Source organism: Nansenia antarctica, assembly GCF_963989245.1.
Source record: "Nansenia antarctica genome assembly, chromosome: 6".
Lineage (NCBI taxonomy): Eukaryota > Metazoa > Chordata > Actinopteri > Argentiniformes > Microstomatidae > Nansenia > Nansenia antarctica.
This window is the reverse complement of record NC_137676.1, coordinates 32,695,946-32,714,448: the sequence shown is the minus strand read 5'-3', so window position 1 is coordinate 32,714,448 and position 18,503 is coordinate 32,695,946. Positions and strand designations below refer to the sequence as shown.

Genomic DNA, 18,503 nt, shown 5'->3' with positions numbered 1-18,503 from the left:
CTTCTCTTCCTCTGTCTTTCTTCTTCTCTTCCTCTGTCTCCCTTCAACTCTTCCTCTGTCTCCCTTCATCTCTTCCTCTGTCTCTCTTCATCTCTTCCTCTGTCTCTCTTCATCTCTTCCTCTGTCTCTCTTCATCTCTTCCTCTGTCTCCCGTCAACTCTTCCTCTGTCTCTCTTCATCTCTTCCTGTCTCTCTACATCTCTTCCTCTGTCTCTCTACATCTCTTCTTCTGTCTCTCTACATCTCTTCCTCTGTCTCCCTTCAACTCTTCCTGTCTCTCTTCTTCTCTTCCTCTGTCTTTCTTCTTCTCTTCCTCTGTCTCTCTACATCTCTTCTTCTGTCTCTCTTCATCTCTTCCTCTGTCTCTCTACATCTCTTCTTCTGTCTCCCTTCAACTCTTCCTCTGTCTCTCTTCATCTCTTCCTCTGTCTCTCTTCATCTCTTCCTCTGTCTCTCTACATCTCTTCTTCTGTCTCTCTACATCTCTTCCTCTGTCTCTCTACATCTCTTCTTCTGTCTCTCTACATCTCTTCCTGTCTCCCTTCAACTCTTCCTGTCTCTCTTCTTCTCTTCCTCTGTCCCTCTTCATCTCTTCCTCTGTCTCCCTTCAACTCTTCCTCTGTCTCTCTTCATCTCTTCCTCTGTCTCCCTTCAACTCTTCCTCTGTCTCCCTTCAACTCTTCCTCTGTCTCCCTTCACAGAGAAGGCCCAGAAGAGACTGTTTTTCCTGAGGCGGCTCAGAAAATTCCACCTACCAAAGACCACGCTGGTGAACTTCTACACGGCCATCATTGAGTCCATCGTCACCTCCGCCATCATCATCTGGTTCCCCGCTGCAGCGGCCAAGGACAAGGCCAAGCTGCAGCGGGTGATACGCTCGGCGGAGAGGGTGATTGGCTGCCCTTTGCCCCCCCTTGAGGCCCTGTTTAAAAGTAGGGCTTTGGGGAGGGCCAGGAAGATCATGGCTGACCCCGCACACCTAGGACACGGTCTCTTCACCCCGCTCCCCTCAGGCAGGAGGGTGCGGTCCCTAAAAACTGTGAAGGCCCGACATGCACACAGCTTTTTCCCCACAGCCATCCGGCTCCTAAATGCCGCTGGGCCCCCCCCCCCCCCCTGACCTGACCCCTATCTATCTACCCTCCCTCCACCCCCACCCAGAGAGCTTTGGACTGTCTGGATATGAACACTTGAACACTTGGGGCCTTATTATGCACTTCTTAACTTGCCGTCTTAAGTCTTAATTAAGACGCACCGCCAGGTTAAGACCTACTGCCACCCTTATTATGCACTTCATACGCGCTACTGCTATTATGCCGGTGTCGATAGGCGCCCACACATAAGACGTAATACTCCCGTGCATATATTACTCATTGTGGGAGTGTTCATATGTTAATGAAGTGCACTAGGCGCCCCTGCTATTATGCGATCTGACTTTGCTCCTAGCGCTAAGAAGTGGTTTGAAAAGTTCTTAAGTTTAGACTTCATGCACGTTTTGAAATGTGGGCACACATGAACACGCACGTGGCTCCACGGCAAGACGTCAATTACGGTCACAGTATAAATGCTTTATTTCAGAAGGGAGGGGCAGAGAAGCGCGCTGACCTCCTTCTTAGGACTTCCATAATAGCATAGTGCTAATGACTCAACGCAGCCGGTTCTTAAAGGGAATGGCACCTGGCACGCTGATTGGGTTGATTGAGAAGACGCCCAAAACACACCCATGACTAATTTCTTTGCTTAGCGCCGGGTTTTAGGCGCCCACTACCGCACGCATAATAGCAAAGTGGCCTTGACCACGCCTCCACGTCTTACGTTTAGATCTACCGCCTCGTCTTATTGCTTAAATCTTATGAAGTGCATAATAGGGCCCTTGATCTCTGCACTTTATATTTATATTAATTATGACTCTTGCACTATGATGTTGGTTTACACTGTCTTGTCCTGTCTTGCACCTGTCCTGCTGTAAACCGTGCTCCACTGTCCCAAACCAAATTCCTAACATGTTTACATGTCATGGCAATAAAGTCTTCTGATTCTGATTCTGATTCTGAGTTGCACATAATATTTCTACATACAAACTTGTCAGTTACAGTGCCCTGCGTAAGTAATAAAAAAAATAACAATTTGAAGTCAAACATTTACTATGAGATTAATGTATAGATTCTCAGCTTTTATTTTTAGGATATTAATGTACAACTTGGTTTCAACACTTTTAATACATCGTCCCCTATTTTTCTGCTCGAGGACAAGCATTTGCATTTGCTTGTACTTGTGCAGACAACATGTTTTTGTACACTTCAGAATATATTCTTATGCTGCCGTTAGCGGTTACATCATCAATTAAGACAAGTTAGACAGTTCTACCGGCAGCTATACAGGTCCAAACCGTCACTTTCATGTACAGGTATGTATGTATGTTCCACAGATGAGGTGGTATGCTGGAAATCTTGGGGCAGATCCTTTTTTCTCCACTTTCCTCTTGTTACACTAACCCCAACCCTTAAAATACTAATTCCCAGACCTCTGCAGGCTTTTAATCAAACGGTAATGTCACGGCCAGGCTCATGACCATTTCAGTAACCTGACCATCCTTTTCTGATGACAACTAGCGCGTTGTACCTTGCAGTGAAGCCTCTGTAGTTCAGCTGGTGACGTATTCTGCGAATTGTTGTCTGACACATTCACACCATCAGCTTGGAGAGTTCCTGATCAGTGGGAATTATTATTTGTTATTATTTTAATTTGTTTCAGCCTAATAATGGCTCCCTTGACTTGTGGGAGACCTTGAAATGGGAAATGGATATACATATGCTTTGACAAATTCCTATCGTCTATAAACCACTTGTCCCGTTCTTTGTCACTGTGGCGTGGTTCTCTCCTGTATGTATCAGGGTGTGTCTGGACAGGTGCTCCTTCCGACTGAAGCATTTGCCACATTGTTTGCATTGATGTGGTTTCTCACCGGTATGGATCAACATATGATAGGACAGGTGTTTCTTTAAAAGAAAGCATTTGCCGCAAGTTTGGCACTGATGCGGTTTCACTCCGGTGTGAATCCTTTGGTGGGCTTTGAGGTTTCCGACACTACGGTAAAACTTACCGCACGCTTCGCATTTAAACGGCCTCTCTCCTGTGTGAGTCCTCATGTGCCCTGACAAGCCCACCTTCCGGGTGAAGCATTTGCCACACTGTTTGCACTGATGCGGTTTCTGACCCGTGTGAGTTCTCTCATGGACCTTCAACAGGTCCTGCCTCTGGAAACATCTGTTACATGTCAGACACCAGTACGGTTTCTGTCCCCCTGACTGTAGTTCTCCACTCCTCCCCACCTCAGCCCTTTCAATCTGGTCACGATATACTTCAAAGAGAGGCCAAGAGTCAGTGGTGGTGGGTTGCGATAGTCCGTAGCCCTCTCCCTCAGGTTCTGTTTTAAACTGCTGTGTCGTGTTGGTGGGTGGAGAGGCCCTCTCTCTGCTCTCCCCAGTTTGGTAAAGGTGTGAGAGCTGGAGGGAGTCTTCCTGATCACAGTCACCATTTACACTGGGAGGAGTGAATATGAACTCTTTGATATCAAACTGCAGCGCTTGAAGCTGCTCTTCCTCCTGACTAGTGATGGATTCCTGTTCCTCCTGTTTAATCTGGGGGGTCTCTGGGTTCTGCTGCCCCAGACTGGAGCTCCACTCCTGCCCATGGTGCTGCTGCTGCTCAGGGGGAACCTCCTCTTCAGAGGCAGGGAGACTGAACTGCTGAGGGTCTGTGGAGAAACACAAAAGAAAATGTGTTGAGAAAATATGAATTCCATCTCTGGTTATACTATTGCTCTACCATCTTATGTAGGAGGACAGGGAAACGAGTGGACACTTTCGTTCACTACAATATATTTGAGGGAAGTTATATCCCAGCCTACCTTTAAATAGCGGTATAGAGACCATTGTATGCAGTAACATGTAATGTATCTGTTTAACCACAAGGTGTCGTTGTAAACTGTGCGTCAATTCATATTTACGATGTCATAAGTGAAATGTGAACAGGGATATGTTTTTGTTATGCCAAAGACACGATGGCTCAATAAATGACTAGCACAACTAGCACAAAAAGGCTGTTCATTAAAACAATGTTTCGTCATTGCAGACATATGAACATTACAACCTTCTTTGTGTAACTTCACATCATCGGGTTTAAAGACCAAGTGCAGCGTCCTCTGAAGACGTTCGTTCTCCTCCTTCAGACGGGAGACCTTATCTCGGTATTCTACTACCGTTTTTTGAACTACTGCAAATATCTCGGCTCCTGCCGCTGTTAATCGCTCGATAAAAAAGACTTCCAGTGACTGTAGTTCGGACATTTTCGAGGAAGAATCCATCGTAAATCCTCGTACAGGGACTAGCATGTTTTACACAATGTAAACAATGCGCACTTCCTCTGATTTCCCTGCATTCAGTGGCCGCCAGTAAACACTTCTGCCATCTGCCGGTCTGGAGTTGTAGTGGCAGAACATTCCTGACTTTTTAAAAAGTCAAACATAATTGTATATAACAAATATTTAGACAAGTATTGGTTTTTGAGTTTTTGTAAATAATGATCTCATATTTGTGTTCTATAATGTCACAGTCGCGTTTTTAGTTAACACTTATTTTTCCAGTAAATCATATATATACAACTGATAAATAATAAATAAATAAATACCATTCACTTCACTTCACTTCATGAATGAATGAATGAATGGTCTTTATTGTGATTGATATAGTACAGGTACCAAACAACGAAATTTGGGAGGGGGGGCTCCCCTGGTGCTAGGAAAAAAAACTAAAAACAAGAAGGGAAAAGAGCTGGTTTACATAAATAAAGGCTATGTACACTATCCACTATACTATACTATACAAATAAAACACTGTGCTGTACTCTATGCTATGCTATACCTATTCTAACATTTCCTATCTCTGAACCTTATGTACCCGAGGGTTGTCATATTGCACATAGTGTTATTGCACATTCATTTAAAGTGTCGCAGTTTGCAGGTTTGAAATGTTCACAGTTGTGTTTCAGTATTGCACTTGATTACAATCTAGTAGCTGCCATCAAATTGTCTAGATTGTCCAGGGCCTAGAACCTAGGTCTTTGCTGTGTTCAGGGCCTGAATGGCCCTGGGGTAGAAGCTGAGCTTCAGTCTGTTTGTCCTTGCGAACATGGTCCTGAACCGCCTGTCCGAGGGCAGCCGAGCAAAGTGTTCGTTCCCAGGGTGGGATGGGTCTCTGGAGATCTTGGAGGCCTTCCTGAGGCAGCGTGTGTTGTACAGCTCTTCCAGAGAGGGGAGGGGGCGCCGGTGATCTTCTGGGCCGATCTCACGACTCTCTGTAGCGCATTCAGCATACTGTATCAGTGATTAATATTTCAGCTAAAGAAATTAGATATTTTATTTTGAATTGAATACAGTTATTGCTATTATTGGTTGTCCCACATGATGAGTGGTCACTCCAAATGACATGAAGACCTCACACCATTAAAATCTATTAGAGAACAATAAACAATAAATTCCATACACATGTTTTTGATTTAAACCAGATTTTATTACAATTTCACTGAATTATTATGAACAGAAACATTTTTTTAAACAAAAATCTTATCACAAACATTTAGAAGTGCAGCACACATTCATGGCTTTGTTTTGAACAAACATTTCATTTAACTTAACAATGGAATAAATCAATTTGGATTATGTAATAATTAATCAGAACCATTTTATTATATAATCATGTAATCATGCCATGACATTTGTGGCCTTGTTGTGAACAAACAGTTGATTAAAGTTGACGTGATGATGGCACGTGGTGATAGCTGCAGGCATTTCTGAACTTTGCCCAATCTTGGCTGCTCAACTAGTAGTGTGAGGTTGCTCGGTCAGGTTCTGAGATAACAGCATGAACATCTTTCTTATAGTAGAAAATGACATCTGGAGTTTGTGACCACATGAATAAGTTATTTTCACCTGACTGCTACATTACCATTACCAGTTACCATCACCATACCACTGCTTGACCTGCATTTTTTGGCTGCTCTTGAGGCTGCTCTTGCGCTACATCTACGTCAACCAGAAGTGGTGGAATGTTCTCCATAGATGGCGGTGTAAGGTCTAACACAGCATTTGCCATATTTTTCCTTTCCCTGTAAGCACTGGATGCAGACCTCCATTTGTCTCTCTGTTTCTTTTTCTCCCTCTCTGGCAGCTCACTTGACTTTACATATGGGATCTTTCCCTGCAGTTTTCTTCTCTTGTAGCTGAAACAGTAATGTGTCATGCCATAAGTCTACAGTGTATAATACATTTTATTTTAGACTAATAATTGATGACAGGAGATGAACATGTTAATGACAAAATGTATTTCCTACAAATACATTAGAAAAATAATGAAAAACACAGAGCAATATGTACTTGCTTTATTCATAGTTTTCATATTCAACATTTTTAAACATACCTTTCTCTTCTTCTAGCAAGGTGCTCCGCTCTGGCTGCAGGGTCAGAATTAACACGCTGCCTATGGCGAGCGGATTTTACTTTGCTTGGCAGTGGCATCTGGTAAGACAGATGAAAACAGTTATATAAATAAATAGATGAATTAATAAATAACAAATTATGAATAAATGCATAATTACCAAAGTGAAATTACATGCTCTAATTATTTATTTGCATTTTTCTCATGATATTGTACAAAGATTAAACATAAAGCGTTGTTTCTGAAATATAAGAAAAAAAATTACTCAAATTGCATAGAAAAATCTATTCCAAATAATACCAAAATAAATACTTAATGTATATAAATCATCAATTGAATATAAAAGCACAAAAACTGCCAATCTTGGATATATATCTATCATGGAAAGCACTCTGCAATGGTCGTCATGTGGTGCTTCCTCACGTGTGGTTTCCAGTCTGAATGTATCGTCATATGTCTGGTCAGGTATTGCTTCTGAGTGAAACATTTGCCACAGTGTTTGCATTGATTTGGTTTTCCACCTGTGTGAGTTCTCTTATGGACCTCTAAAACTTCCCCCTCACTGGTTTTCCTGTCTTCAGTATTGATTGAAGAGATGTGTCCTTTATTTGAACATGTTCTCTTTAATTCCAGAGGTTTTATCCCTGATTGTAGTCCTCCACTCTCCACCCCATCACCACTTTCAATGTTGTCACTCTGTTCTGCAGAGCTGTCTGGATTTACTTCAACGAGAGGCCAAGAGTCAGTGGTGGGTTGCGATAGTCCGTAGCCCTCTCCCTCAGGTTCTGTTTTAAACTGCTGTGTCGTGTTGGTGGGTGGAGAGGCCCTCTCTCTGCTCTCCCCAGTTTGGTAAAGGTGTGAGAGCTGGAGGGAGTCTTCCTGATCACAGTCACCATTTACACTGGGAGGAGTGAATATGACCTCTTTGATATCAAACTGCAGCGCTTGAAGCTGCTCTTCCTCCTGACTAGTGATGGATTCCTGTTCCTCCTGTTTAATCTGGGGGGTCTCTGGGTTCTGCTGCCCCAGACTGGAGCTCCACTCCTGCCCATGGTGCTGCTGCTGCTGCTCAGGGGGAACCTCCTCTTCAGAGGCAGGGAGACTGAACTGCTGAGGGTCTGTGGAGAAACACGAACAATAGAAACGGTTATTTCTGTTTTTCATTTCGATCTATCATTCATTCAGTTCTCTGTGCCCAGTAATGAACTCAAGCAGAACATTCACTATAAAAGTTTGGTTTAAAGCAATTACTTTAGAATATACTACTAGTGTATTATGATTAATGACTCCTAAATGAGTAGAACAGCAGCTGTACCTCATCATTACCTAATCATATTAGATATCAAGGGCAACGGTGGCTATGGGCAGGGGTGGCTCTGCCCCCAAACGTGCACACCCATTCCGGGGGCGAGTTTGAATATTTAATCTCATATTTGTATCGTTTTTTCGGGAATGCGGTGTCTAGTTGAATATAAATACAAACCTCCTCTGTGTGACTTCACGTCGGGTTTAAACACCAAATCCAGTGTCCTCTGAAGTCGTTCGTTTTCCTCCTTCGACCGGCGGATCTCATTCTGATATTCTACTACCGTTGTTTCAACTACTGCGAATATCTCCAATGCAGCCGCTGTTAATCGCTCGGTGAAAAAGACTTGCATTGACGTTAATCCAGACATTGTAGAGGAAGAATCAGAACAGTTCGTAATGTTCAAGAGATCATATCGTAAGATCGTAATAATACACAATTCCTCTTATTTTCCTGAGTTCAGCGCAGCGGCCGGCCACACAGGCCGTTCTCTCCCCATCTGCTGTGCTGGAGGGGTAGTGCACAACTGGAATAGTATTCTGCTGTGTGTCGTACAGTGAGATTTCTCCAAATGTAAGATTGGAGGAAATACAAGTGTTTCAAATAAATTCCTGTGGCAGTAGGCTCAAGAGGGTGAATAATGAGGTGATTCTCTTCAAACTAAAAAACTGGTCAGAAATCTTGGTGTAATTCTAGACTCTGGTTGAAACTTCAACAGCCACATAAACTCGATAACTAAATCACAAATCAGCAGTGTTGCCACAGTTACTTTGAAAAAGTATTCTGATTACTGATTACTGATTACTCCTTTAAAAAGTAATCTAGTTACTTTACTGATTACTTGATTTAAAAAGTAACTAAGTTAGATTACTAGTTACTTTTTTAGTTACTATTGGCAGCTGCCTAGGCACCCGACCCCCCCCCCCCCCCCCGCAACATAAAAATGAAAACTGGTTTTGCCAAAACTCACTTTATTTTAACAGTAACTTAAATTACATAATTAAACTTTAAACAATAACTTAAAACAACAAAATAAAGAGTCTTTCTTTGCCTCACCCAACATAAATACTTGTTTTTAAACAATAAAATAAATATAATCTTTATTTAACACAGTAACTAGCAAGGAGTGGTTTCACAAAACCTAAAACCTACCCTGACCATTCAGATATGATCCTAATATAATCCTAATCCTAAACTGGGTGAGTCTGAGTTTATCAATGAAGAGTGAACTCAGCTGTCAAGACTGGAAGGAGGCCATGAACACGCTATGGAGGCCATGAACACGCTATGGAGGCCATGAACACGCTATGGAGGCCATGAACACACTATGAGTGAAACAGTGGAAAGGGGCGAGTAAACCAGTGGTTGTATCTCATTAACAGAAGCTTCTCAAACCTCTTGTCAGAAAGTCTGTTCCTTCTAGGCGTGAGCACCAAACCTCCCAGACTAAAGAGCCGCTCTACAGGAGCGCTAGATGGGGTTGGAGTGTTATACTTCAAGAAAATGTTCTTAATGTTTGGATACTGATTCAGAATCTGAAGCTCATGCCCTGACCTCAAGTAGTCCATGACTTCCTTTTCTGCCGAGTAGGTCTCCTCTGGCTCCGCCTCAAAAGCAAAAAAGTCCATCTCGCCTTGGTTGGCAGTCGTGGTGGGTACACTGGCAGGGCTCTGTGCTGCAGGAGCAGTTTTGCGACATTCTGCTGTGAGAAGCTCCTTTACTTGCTCCCTCCTACCTTCATCTCTCAGCCATCGGAGTTTGAATTTTGGACAACTAGCAGCTGCGAGAAGGGCATCTTTGTTGTCCAGCACACTGGCAAAACGAGTCTGGATAGCCTGAAAGATATAATTTGATATGTTTATTATTATCTAGTTGTAGCCTATAAGGTCTATTATTTATACCTTTATTTACTAATTATGTATGCAATTAGTTTGTGCAACTGACAACCTACATACTGCAGTATGGTGTGACTCTGCTCCATGTTCATGAATAGTGCAATGAAAATGTATTTATTTATCTTTAAGATGGAACAACATAGCATACCTGCACTATGGCATCTGGAAGGCCTGCAGTCATCTTGGATAGGGTGTCTTTCACAGCAAGGGTCTTCTGCATCAGGACTTCAAGTGTGGGCAGTAAAGTCCCATACGGACAGTCACCTTGTAGGATATCCAGTGCTATAGTTAGAGGCTTCATGACGGTACAGTACTCATGCAGGTACTGGTACTCCTGGTCTTTGAAGCACTTCACTCCCAGCTTGTTGCACAGAGTAGTCAGCTCATTCATGGGGATTTCTGCGATTCTCTTTATGGCTTCGTAAAAGGAATTCCACCTTGTGGATGTCGGTACCAGGAGCTTTCTTTTGTTAACCTCCTCCACCGTTTCTGACGCAACGGTAGATCGGCTTGCTTTCGTCCAGAGAGCTGTGCATTTTGCTGTGCTGCTCCTATACACAGCCTTGCTCTCTGGTTTGGAAGTGATGTACTTCTCCACATCACTTGTAGAAATAAGGTTGAGGGTATGTGAAGCACACCTTTGGTGCGGGGGAAGAATCAGCTGGCCATCACTATCATCCTCAGCTGATAGGATTTCTGACACATCTAAAAAAGTGACATCATCCGTGGCCTCCTCCACCGTCTCATCATCGGACTCTGTGACAGCAGGCTGATAGACTTGAAATGCCTTGACAAAGTTAGATCCATTATCTGTCACTGTTGCTACTACTTTGTTGATTAGTCCATATGAAGAGTGAATGTTTTCGATTTCTGCACCAATAACATCATACGTGTGTCTACCGCGGATTCTCCTACACGCCAATGCAGCCTTGTTGCGGTCTAATGTGGATCTACTAATCCAGTGGAGCGTTACTCCCATATAGCTCCTATTGTTAGCTGTCCAAATGTCCGCTGTAGTTGACACATAGTCGACCTCGTTCAGCGCAGCCTTCAGATGTTTTTCCATCTCTGCATACTCCTTCTCCAAGTACGAAGAAAAAGATGTTCTGTGAGGTAGCTCGGCATTGGTAGTAGTGGGGATCTTGTTAATGATGGCACGGAAAGAGGGCGAGTCAACTGTGTTTATGGGCAGCATTTCCTCTACAACATACCGCCCGACCAATTTATTCAACTCTCCCACACTTACAGGTTGTGATTTTGTAGGCCTACTGAAGTCCAGCTTTTGTTGCTTGAGCGGTGTGGGACCTCCCGCAGAAGTCGAGGCCGCGTCTCTGGGACTTTCTCCGCGAGCTTGACTGTGCTGTGCAGAGATTCCAAATGTTTCTTTAAATTTGATGTTGTGGTTTTACCACAGGACAATATTTTCTTTCCAGCACAGAGTGTACAACGAACATTTATGTTCTTGTCATCCTTTGCTGACACAAACTCAAAATAATCCCTATATTTCCAGCTATTTAACGCATATCTCTGTTCTCGCTCCATTATACGCTTCTGTTTACACTGTGCAATCAGCGTGGTGATACACGTGAGCGATTCTGCTGCACCTCGTGTTGAAAACGTGATCACTGACGTCACTCCCCAAGACGCGAGAAAAGCAATAAATGTTTGTTTACTATCGAACATTACAAAGAAATACTGCATTTAGCCTAAGTTATGAGGTAGTAACGCAATAGTAACGCACAGTCACTCGAATAAGTAACTTTAATCAGATTACTGATTTGGAAATAGTATCGCGATAGAATACTCGTTACTGGGAAAAGTAATCAGATTAGAGTATCGCGATACTTAGTATCGCGTTACCGGCATCACTGCAAATCAGCCTATTGTCACCTGAAAAACATAACAAGAATGAAAGGTTTCATGTCCAAGCAAGACCTTGAAAAACTCATCCATGCATTTGTTTCGAGCAGACATGATTATTGTAATGGCCTACTAACAGGCCTATCTAAAGGGGCTGTTCGAAAGCTGCAGCTCATCCAAAACACCACTGCTAGGGTCCTAACAAAAACGAAGAAGTTTGAACACATTACACCAATCCTGAGATCCCTACACTGGCTACCAGTCTCTCAGAGAATTGAAATCAGTACTCCTAATTGCATACAAATCACAAAATGGTCTTGGACCAAAATACATCAGATCTCCTCCAACCCGATATTCCAGCAAGACCCCTAAGGTCAGCTGAGACTAATCAGCTAATCATTCCAAGAGTGAAAACAAAACACGGTGCAGCACCTTTCAGTCACGCTGCCGCATGCTCCTGGAACAAACCCCCTGAAGAAATATTTAAATCTAAGCTAAAAACCTTCATGTTTTGCAGCAGTTATGATCAAACACAAACACTTCTATCAATTTATTTTATCCATTAACTATTGTCTTATTAAATGTTTAATATATTTTCTTCTTATATTTGCTTTTATTCATTGTCATTTTTATTTTTCTTACTATGCTCCTCTCTGTATTTTTAAATAATGTATGTAAAGCACTTACTTTGCCTTATGTGTCACATACTGTTGGCAAAATCTGATCGACACCCCAAATATACGGTGTATATGTGGCCGCCAGTAAACACTTCTGCCATCTGCCGGTCTGGAGTTGTAGTGGCAGAACATTCCTGACTTTTTTAAAAGTCAAACATAATTGTATATAACAAATATTTAGACAAGTATTGGTTTTGAGTTTTTGTAAATAATGATCTCATATTTGTGTTCTATAATGTCACAGTCGCGTTTTTAGTTAACACTTATTTTTCCAGTAAATCATATATATACAACTGATAAATAAAAAATAAATAAATACCATTCACTTCACTTCATGTATATATCCTCCATACGTATTGGAAAGAGGAAGCATTGTCTTCTTTTAGCTCTATATTCCAACAGTTTGGATTTGTAGTGAAACAGTTAATATGGGGTCAAAGTAAATATTCTCTGATTTAAATCAATGGGGTGTGGTTTGTGGTATTTTGTCTAAAATCTTATCATCAGGAAATGAAATGCATGTTCAATTGGATTTAAAGTCATCGACGAAAACTTGATTAAAATGTTTTGGAGTTTTTGTAGACTAAAAGTACAACTAGACTAAAACTAAGAAGAATAGAACGTACTAAATGTGACTAAAACTAATGTCCATCTTCATCTAAAGACCAAAGACTAAATGTAAAATAGCCTGCCAAAATGAACACTGGTTCTATATAGATTAATGTGAAACTGTGAAACTTACCACTCAATTATCAACCCACTTGAGCCCACTGTCAGAGAACACCTTTTGCTCGAGTCTTTGATTTGGTGAAGACTGATCTTTAATAATCTGCACTATTAACACTATTCCAATTGTGCAGGTGCACTACAGCTCCAGCCCAGCAGATGGCGGACAACGTCTATTGGCTGCAGCTGGGTTGGATCAGGAACATCGGAAGAAGCTCACGTTCATGTTGACATTATACACAACTGCTGCTTCCTACTGTATGACCATTTGTATATTGAACTGCTTGATCATTTCATGATAATGTCAAAACTAGAGTCGCTGCAACTATTTTTCACCCAAAGATTAACGGCGGCTGCATTGGAGATATTCACAGTAGTTGAAACAACGGTAGTAGAATATCAGAATGAGATCCGCCGGTCGAAGGAGGAGAATGAACGACTTCAAAGGACGCTGGATTTGGTGTTTAAACCCGACGTGACGTCTGGAGCAGGTTTGTGGCGACTGTTTAGCCTAAATGTTGACATCGCTATTCATTCATCATCAGAAATGACGGCCAAGCGTCGTGATTCGTGCTCATTTGGAATTAGAATAGGACAAAACACAAGTGATTAAACTGAGCATGATTATGAACATGATAACTTTTCAGCATGAGTTTATAGTCAGATAAATACAATCATGGATCGAAATATGAATTTAGTCTTTCTGTATGCATTTTCTTTTTGATCTCCAGACCCCCCGCATGTCTCTCTCTGTGTTTCTGAGGAGATTACCTCTGAGCAGGATTGGAACCCCAGTCTGGCACAAGACACGCCACAGATTAAAGAGGAGGAACAAGAGTTTGGGATCAGTCAGGAGGAAGAGCAGCTTCAAACGCTGGACTTTGATATCATAGAGCCCATATTCACTCCCCCAAGTGTGAGCAGTGTCTGGGGTCAGAAGGACTCACTCCAGCTCTCACACCTTTACCAAACTGGGGAGAGCAGAGAGAAGGCCTCTCCACCCACCAACACGACACAGCAGTTTAAAACAGAACCTGAGGGAGAGGGCTACGGACTATCACAACCCATCGGTGACTCTTGGCCTTTCTTTGCACAAAAAGGACAAAGCTCTTCAGCTATTACTGAGGACATGAAAATCGGTCAGCTGACATTGCCTTTCAATTCTTACTCATGGCACAAACCGTACAGGTGTGCTATGTGCGGCAAACGCTTTATTGCATTAAACCATTTAAAAATCCACCAGAGAATTCACACCGGAGAAAAAGCCTATGAGTGTGAACAATGCGGCAAACGCTTCAGTATGAAAGGTCACCTGACCAGACACACGCTGATACACACGGGGGTGAAGCAACATCAGTGCGCACACTGTGGCAAACGCTTCACACAGAAGGTGACCTTATCAGAGCATATCAGGACTCACACAGGAGAGAGACCGTTTAAGTGCAACACTTGTGGAAAATGCTTTAATAGTAGTGGAAACCTAACAGTCCACCAGAGAATGCACACTGGAGAGAAACCGCACCGCTGCGATGATTGTCACCAATGCTTCAGTCAGAAAAAGTCCCTCCAAAAACACATGATCAATGTTCATAGGAAGAGCATATTAGATGAAACTGGCCTTGTGTGTCAGTCGGAAGAGACTGACACAAAATCCTACCCGTACCCTACTTTCAGAAATGCTTCTCCATTATACACAACAGACCTGGAGCAAGCCGGGACAGTAGGAGGAGTTAAGTGTCATAAGAGCACTTCACTTTAATAGTAGATCGCGCAACCAGGGAATCGCCGACATGTGTGAAAGGGAGCAACCCGGGAATCTACCGGCATTTGACTCATGTGTGAACGGCGAAAATGCCTGGTCGGCACAGTTTAGGATTCCATGGAAATTACAGGGAACTATGTGTGAAAGAGGCTATAGATATGAGTGCTCCGGTGTCTTGCTGGTAGTCTTTATTTATACAGCATATGGATGTTATGTGCCTGTTACTTGCCGCTTTCATAATTTTATTTAGGGGATGATGAAGCGCACTGGACTGTGGAACGGTCTAGCATAGGCACAGCACATCGGCATAATAGCGATTTTTTTGTTATGCTTGTTGTAAAGAAAAGTTCTATGATGCATTGAAATGACATTAAACTAAGATAATAAGATGGTTATCATAATGTTTTCAAATCTTTATTAATAAGTAATTACAGAAAAATACATTTTCCGAGAGCGAAATCTGTATTTAAAAATGGCGGTTAGCTGTGAATAAACATCTATAAACATGGGATGACGATGATGTGACGATTTCCACTGACCAATCAACGGTCTGCAGCGTCACAAGTCACACACAGCCTGGCACGGAAAGTACCTTTCGCTACCCCTTTCGAAGCGCAGCTAAAACCATCATGGGTACTTGGTACCGGTACGGCTCGGTTGGCAGTGGAGAAAGCAAAACAAACCGGGCTCACGCGGTACGGTACGGTATTGTAGTGGAAAAGCGCCATTATTACACTTGTTTGAGGTCAAGGGAATAACCCTCAGGTCATTCTTCTGGGTGTATGAATGAGCTGAAACCTAAGGAATGACCTAGTAGAACATCATAATGTCCACAGTCTGTGGCAGGGTCCCTGGCCCTGTCTACACCTCGCATTAAAGAGCAATCTGTGATTCGCATAATATGGCCACATTCCAACTAGATGGGATCTTTTTAACAGGCGTTTTCGCATTTAGGTCAGAATGTTATCTGACCAGCCAGACCACCGTTGGGGGTAGATGAGGAAGCTTTAGTTGGCTTGTGTTCAGAATTCTGGCTCAGCCTCGGCCACTGATGGAGCAGTGGATGGACTACTGGAAGTCCATTCATGTTAAAAAGGAGGAGGGGGGGGGAGGGTTTGGGAGTATTTTAGATTAGCCGATCTGGCTTGGATTGAACTTGGATGAATGGAGCGCAGTGAGAACACGCTTGTCCTTTCATTGGATGTTGCGTTCCAAAACCCCTCCCCCACATGCCCGTAGATGGTCGCTTGTTGCGTTCTGTACTATCCTACGGTACTATCGATGGAAAGTAATGTGATTATCATGTTCAGGTAACAAAAGTATTGTCAATGCAATGGTGTTTAATGGCTTCTCCAATCATCTATTACTGAATGACACTCACTCATCACACATGAATATAGGCCAATGCTGGAGGAAATGTACGGAACGAGAAGCCAATCACACACACATTTTTTATACATGCCCTAAATTGAAAAGGTTTTGGGAGGCAGTTCAAGTAAAAATAAAAAATACATTTACCTTACAAAATCCTATACATCCAGTCAATATTATACTCGGTCTTATTCCATTAGATATACACAGGGAGGGAGATAAATATTTGTACACCATATTACGTATTGCGGCTTTAAAGCAAATTACACGTAAATGGTTGGACTTAAACCCACCATCTGTTAATAATTGGAAAAAAACTGTTGAAGAGATAAAAGAAATGGAAAGAATTACGTATAAAGTGGGAAACCGTGAAGAGCAATTCACTATGAACTGGAGTAAATGGACCGAATGAATGAGTAGGAAGAAACCCCCCCCCCCCCCCCCCTCACCGATCCCACCCCTCTCCTTTTATCTCTTACTTTTCTATCTCTATCCCTATAATTTCTCTCTTCTTTTTCTGTATTTTCTCTCTATTCTTTATTCTTTATTTTTTTATTTTTTGTTCTCTTTAAAATAAAATAAAAAATGATGCAGGATGAACTTAGACAAGTGAAGAAAACTTGTAAAGTGTATGAAATGAACTTGAAATGTAATGTACAACCCTGCAATAAAGTATTAAAAAAAAAAACATGCCAGAGATGACCAAACTGGCCACCACAAGGAACATTACCAACGCTAACGAAAAGACCAGTGTGACTATGGATAAACCCACCAACAATGCACCTTGTTTTCATGTCACTGACCTTACGAGTGGGGAGAGGCCTCCTAAAGCCAACGGGACTGTGTGGAGGAGGAAAGTTGCAGAGGTGATGATGACCAAACTGGCCACCACAGAACCCATTGGTAAAGCTCACCAGAGGACCAGGGTGGCTAAGGCCACAGCCACCGTCACTGCACCTGGTACGAGTCAAACACATCTGCTGAGGTCCAGCTGGTGTCACTGTCCACCCTCCGATGCATCACCAAGAAGAAAGGTCATGGGTCAAAGAATTAGCCAATCAGCGCTCAGCCTCTTACACAAGAGGATATTTTACCCACTGCAGTTGATCTGTATGACATCATTCATTTTAGATGTTTACAGCAAATAAACACATTTTCTTAATTCAATCATGTGCCCAAGTATGCCTTTTCTGTTGACACTCAAGTTTTTGGGCGGGTGAAAATCTACTTTAGTGTTTAAATGGTAAATGGACTGACTTATATAGCGCCTTTATCCAAAGCACTTTACAACGGCCTCTCATTCACACACACATTCACACACACATTCACGGCAAGCTACAATGCAAGGCGCCGGCTCGCTCACTGGGAGCAATGTTTGGGGTTCTTTTTTGGGGTTCTTGCCCAAGGACATGTGGCAAGCCAGGGCTCGAACCGCCGATCTGCCAACCTTGCGATCATTAGACGGCGGCTCTACCTCCTGCGCCACAGCCGCCCTATCAGTCTGCCATCTGTCTTCCGAAAGACTTTCCCCCATCTGTGTGTTGAATAGCAAAATGTGTACAGTGACTGCAACATGTTAAAAAAAACTTACTTGCTTACTACCGTACCTTTCTAATGTGTTAAGTATAACACATAACATTATTAAGTATAATAGTAACATTATTAAGTATAACACATAACATTATTAAGTATAATAGTAACATTATTAAGTATAACACATAACATTATTAGACTTCAGTTCCTCGACATTGCAGCAAGAAGAGAAATAAAGTGGCTGTAGGTATGAAGACAAATAAGACTATAGACAAATTGATCAATACAATAGTGGTAGTAATAGTAATATAACATACTGTAAGTATTGCACTCGGTGGCAGTGGGTGTAAGAGGTAGTATTGACACACACAGACTCACACGCACACACACACATACACAGATACACACAGACTCACACACACACACACACACACACTCACACACGCACACACACGCATACACACACACACACACGCATACACACACGCACACACACACACACACACACACACACACACACACACACACACACACACACACACACACACACAGGGGAGGGGACCAGACAGTGGCGGACTCAGGCTGTTTGAAGGGCAGGGGCGAAAAGAAAAAAAGGGCACCTACTGCACCCCATCAGTGAGCAAAAAGCAGATTTGTGCCAAGAAAATATCCCCCACACCATTACACCACCACACCATTACACCACCACACCATTTTCGCCCAAAGAACAGGATATTTTTGTCTTTTTCTGACCATTCTCTGTAAATACTAGAGATGGTTGTGCGAGAAAATCCCAGTAGATCACGCAATATTTTCAACTGTGGGGGCACATGGTCAAGTTTAGACCACTGGAGGGGCACTAATAGGGCACACCCTCTG

The 18,503-nt window shown here is 42.6% G+C and overlaps 1 protein-coding gene across 1 annotated transcript; it reads right to left on the bottom strand.

Annotated features, from left to right (window-relative positions):
* Positions 1 to 2,255: 2,255 nt before the first annotated feature.
* LOC308159922 (uncharacterized protein) lies at positions 2,256 to 4,371 on the bottom strand. Its single transcript, XM_080533750.1, has 2 exons — positions 4,153 to 4,371; positions 2,256 to 3,757 (listed from the first exon to the last, which is right to left on the bottom strand). Exons 1-2 carry the CDS (start codon positions 4,364 to 4,366, stop codon positions 2,835 to 2,837), a joined length of 1,137 nt encoding a protein of 378 aa, XP_080389876.1. The 5' UTR covers positions 4,367 to 4,371; the 3' UTR covers positions 2,256 to 2,834.
* Positions 4,372 to 18,503: the final 14,132 nt, after the last annotated feature.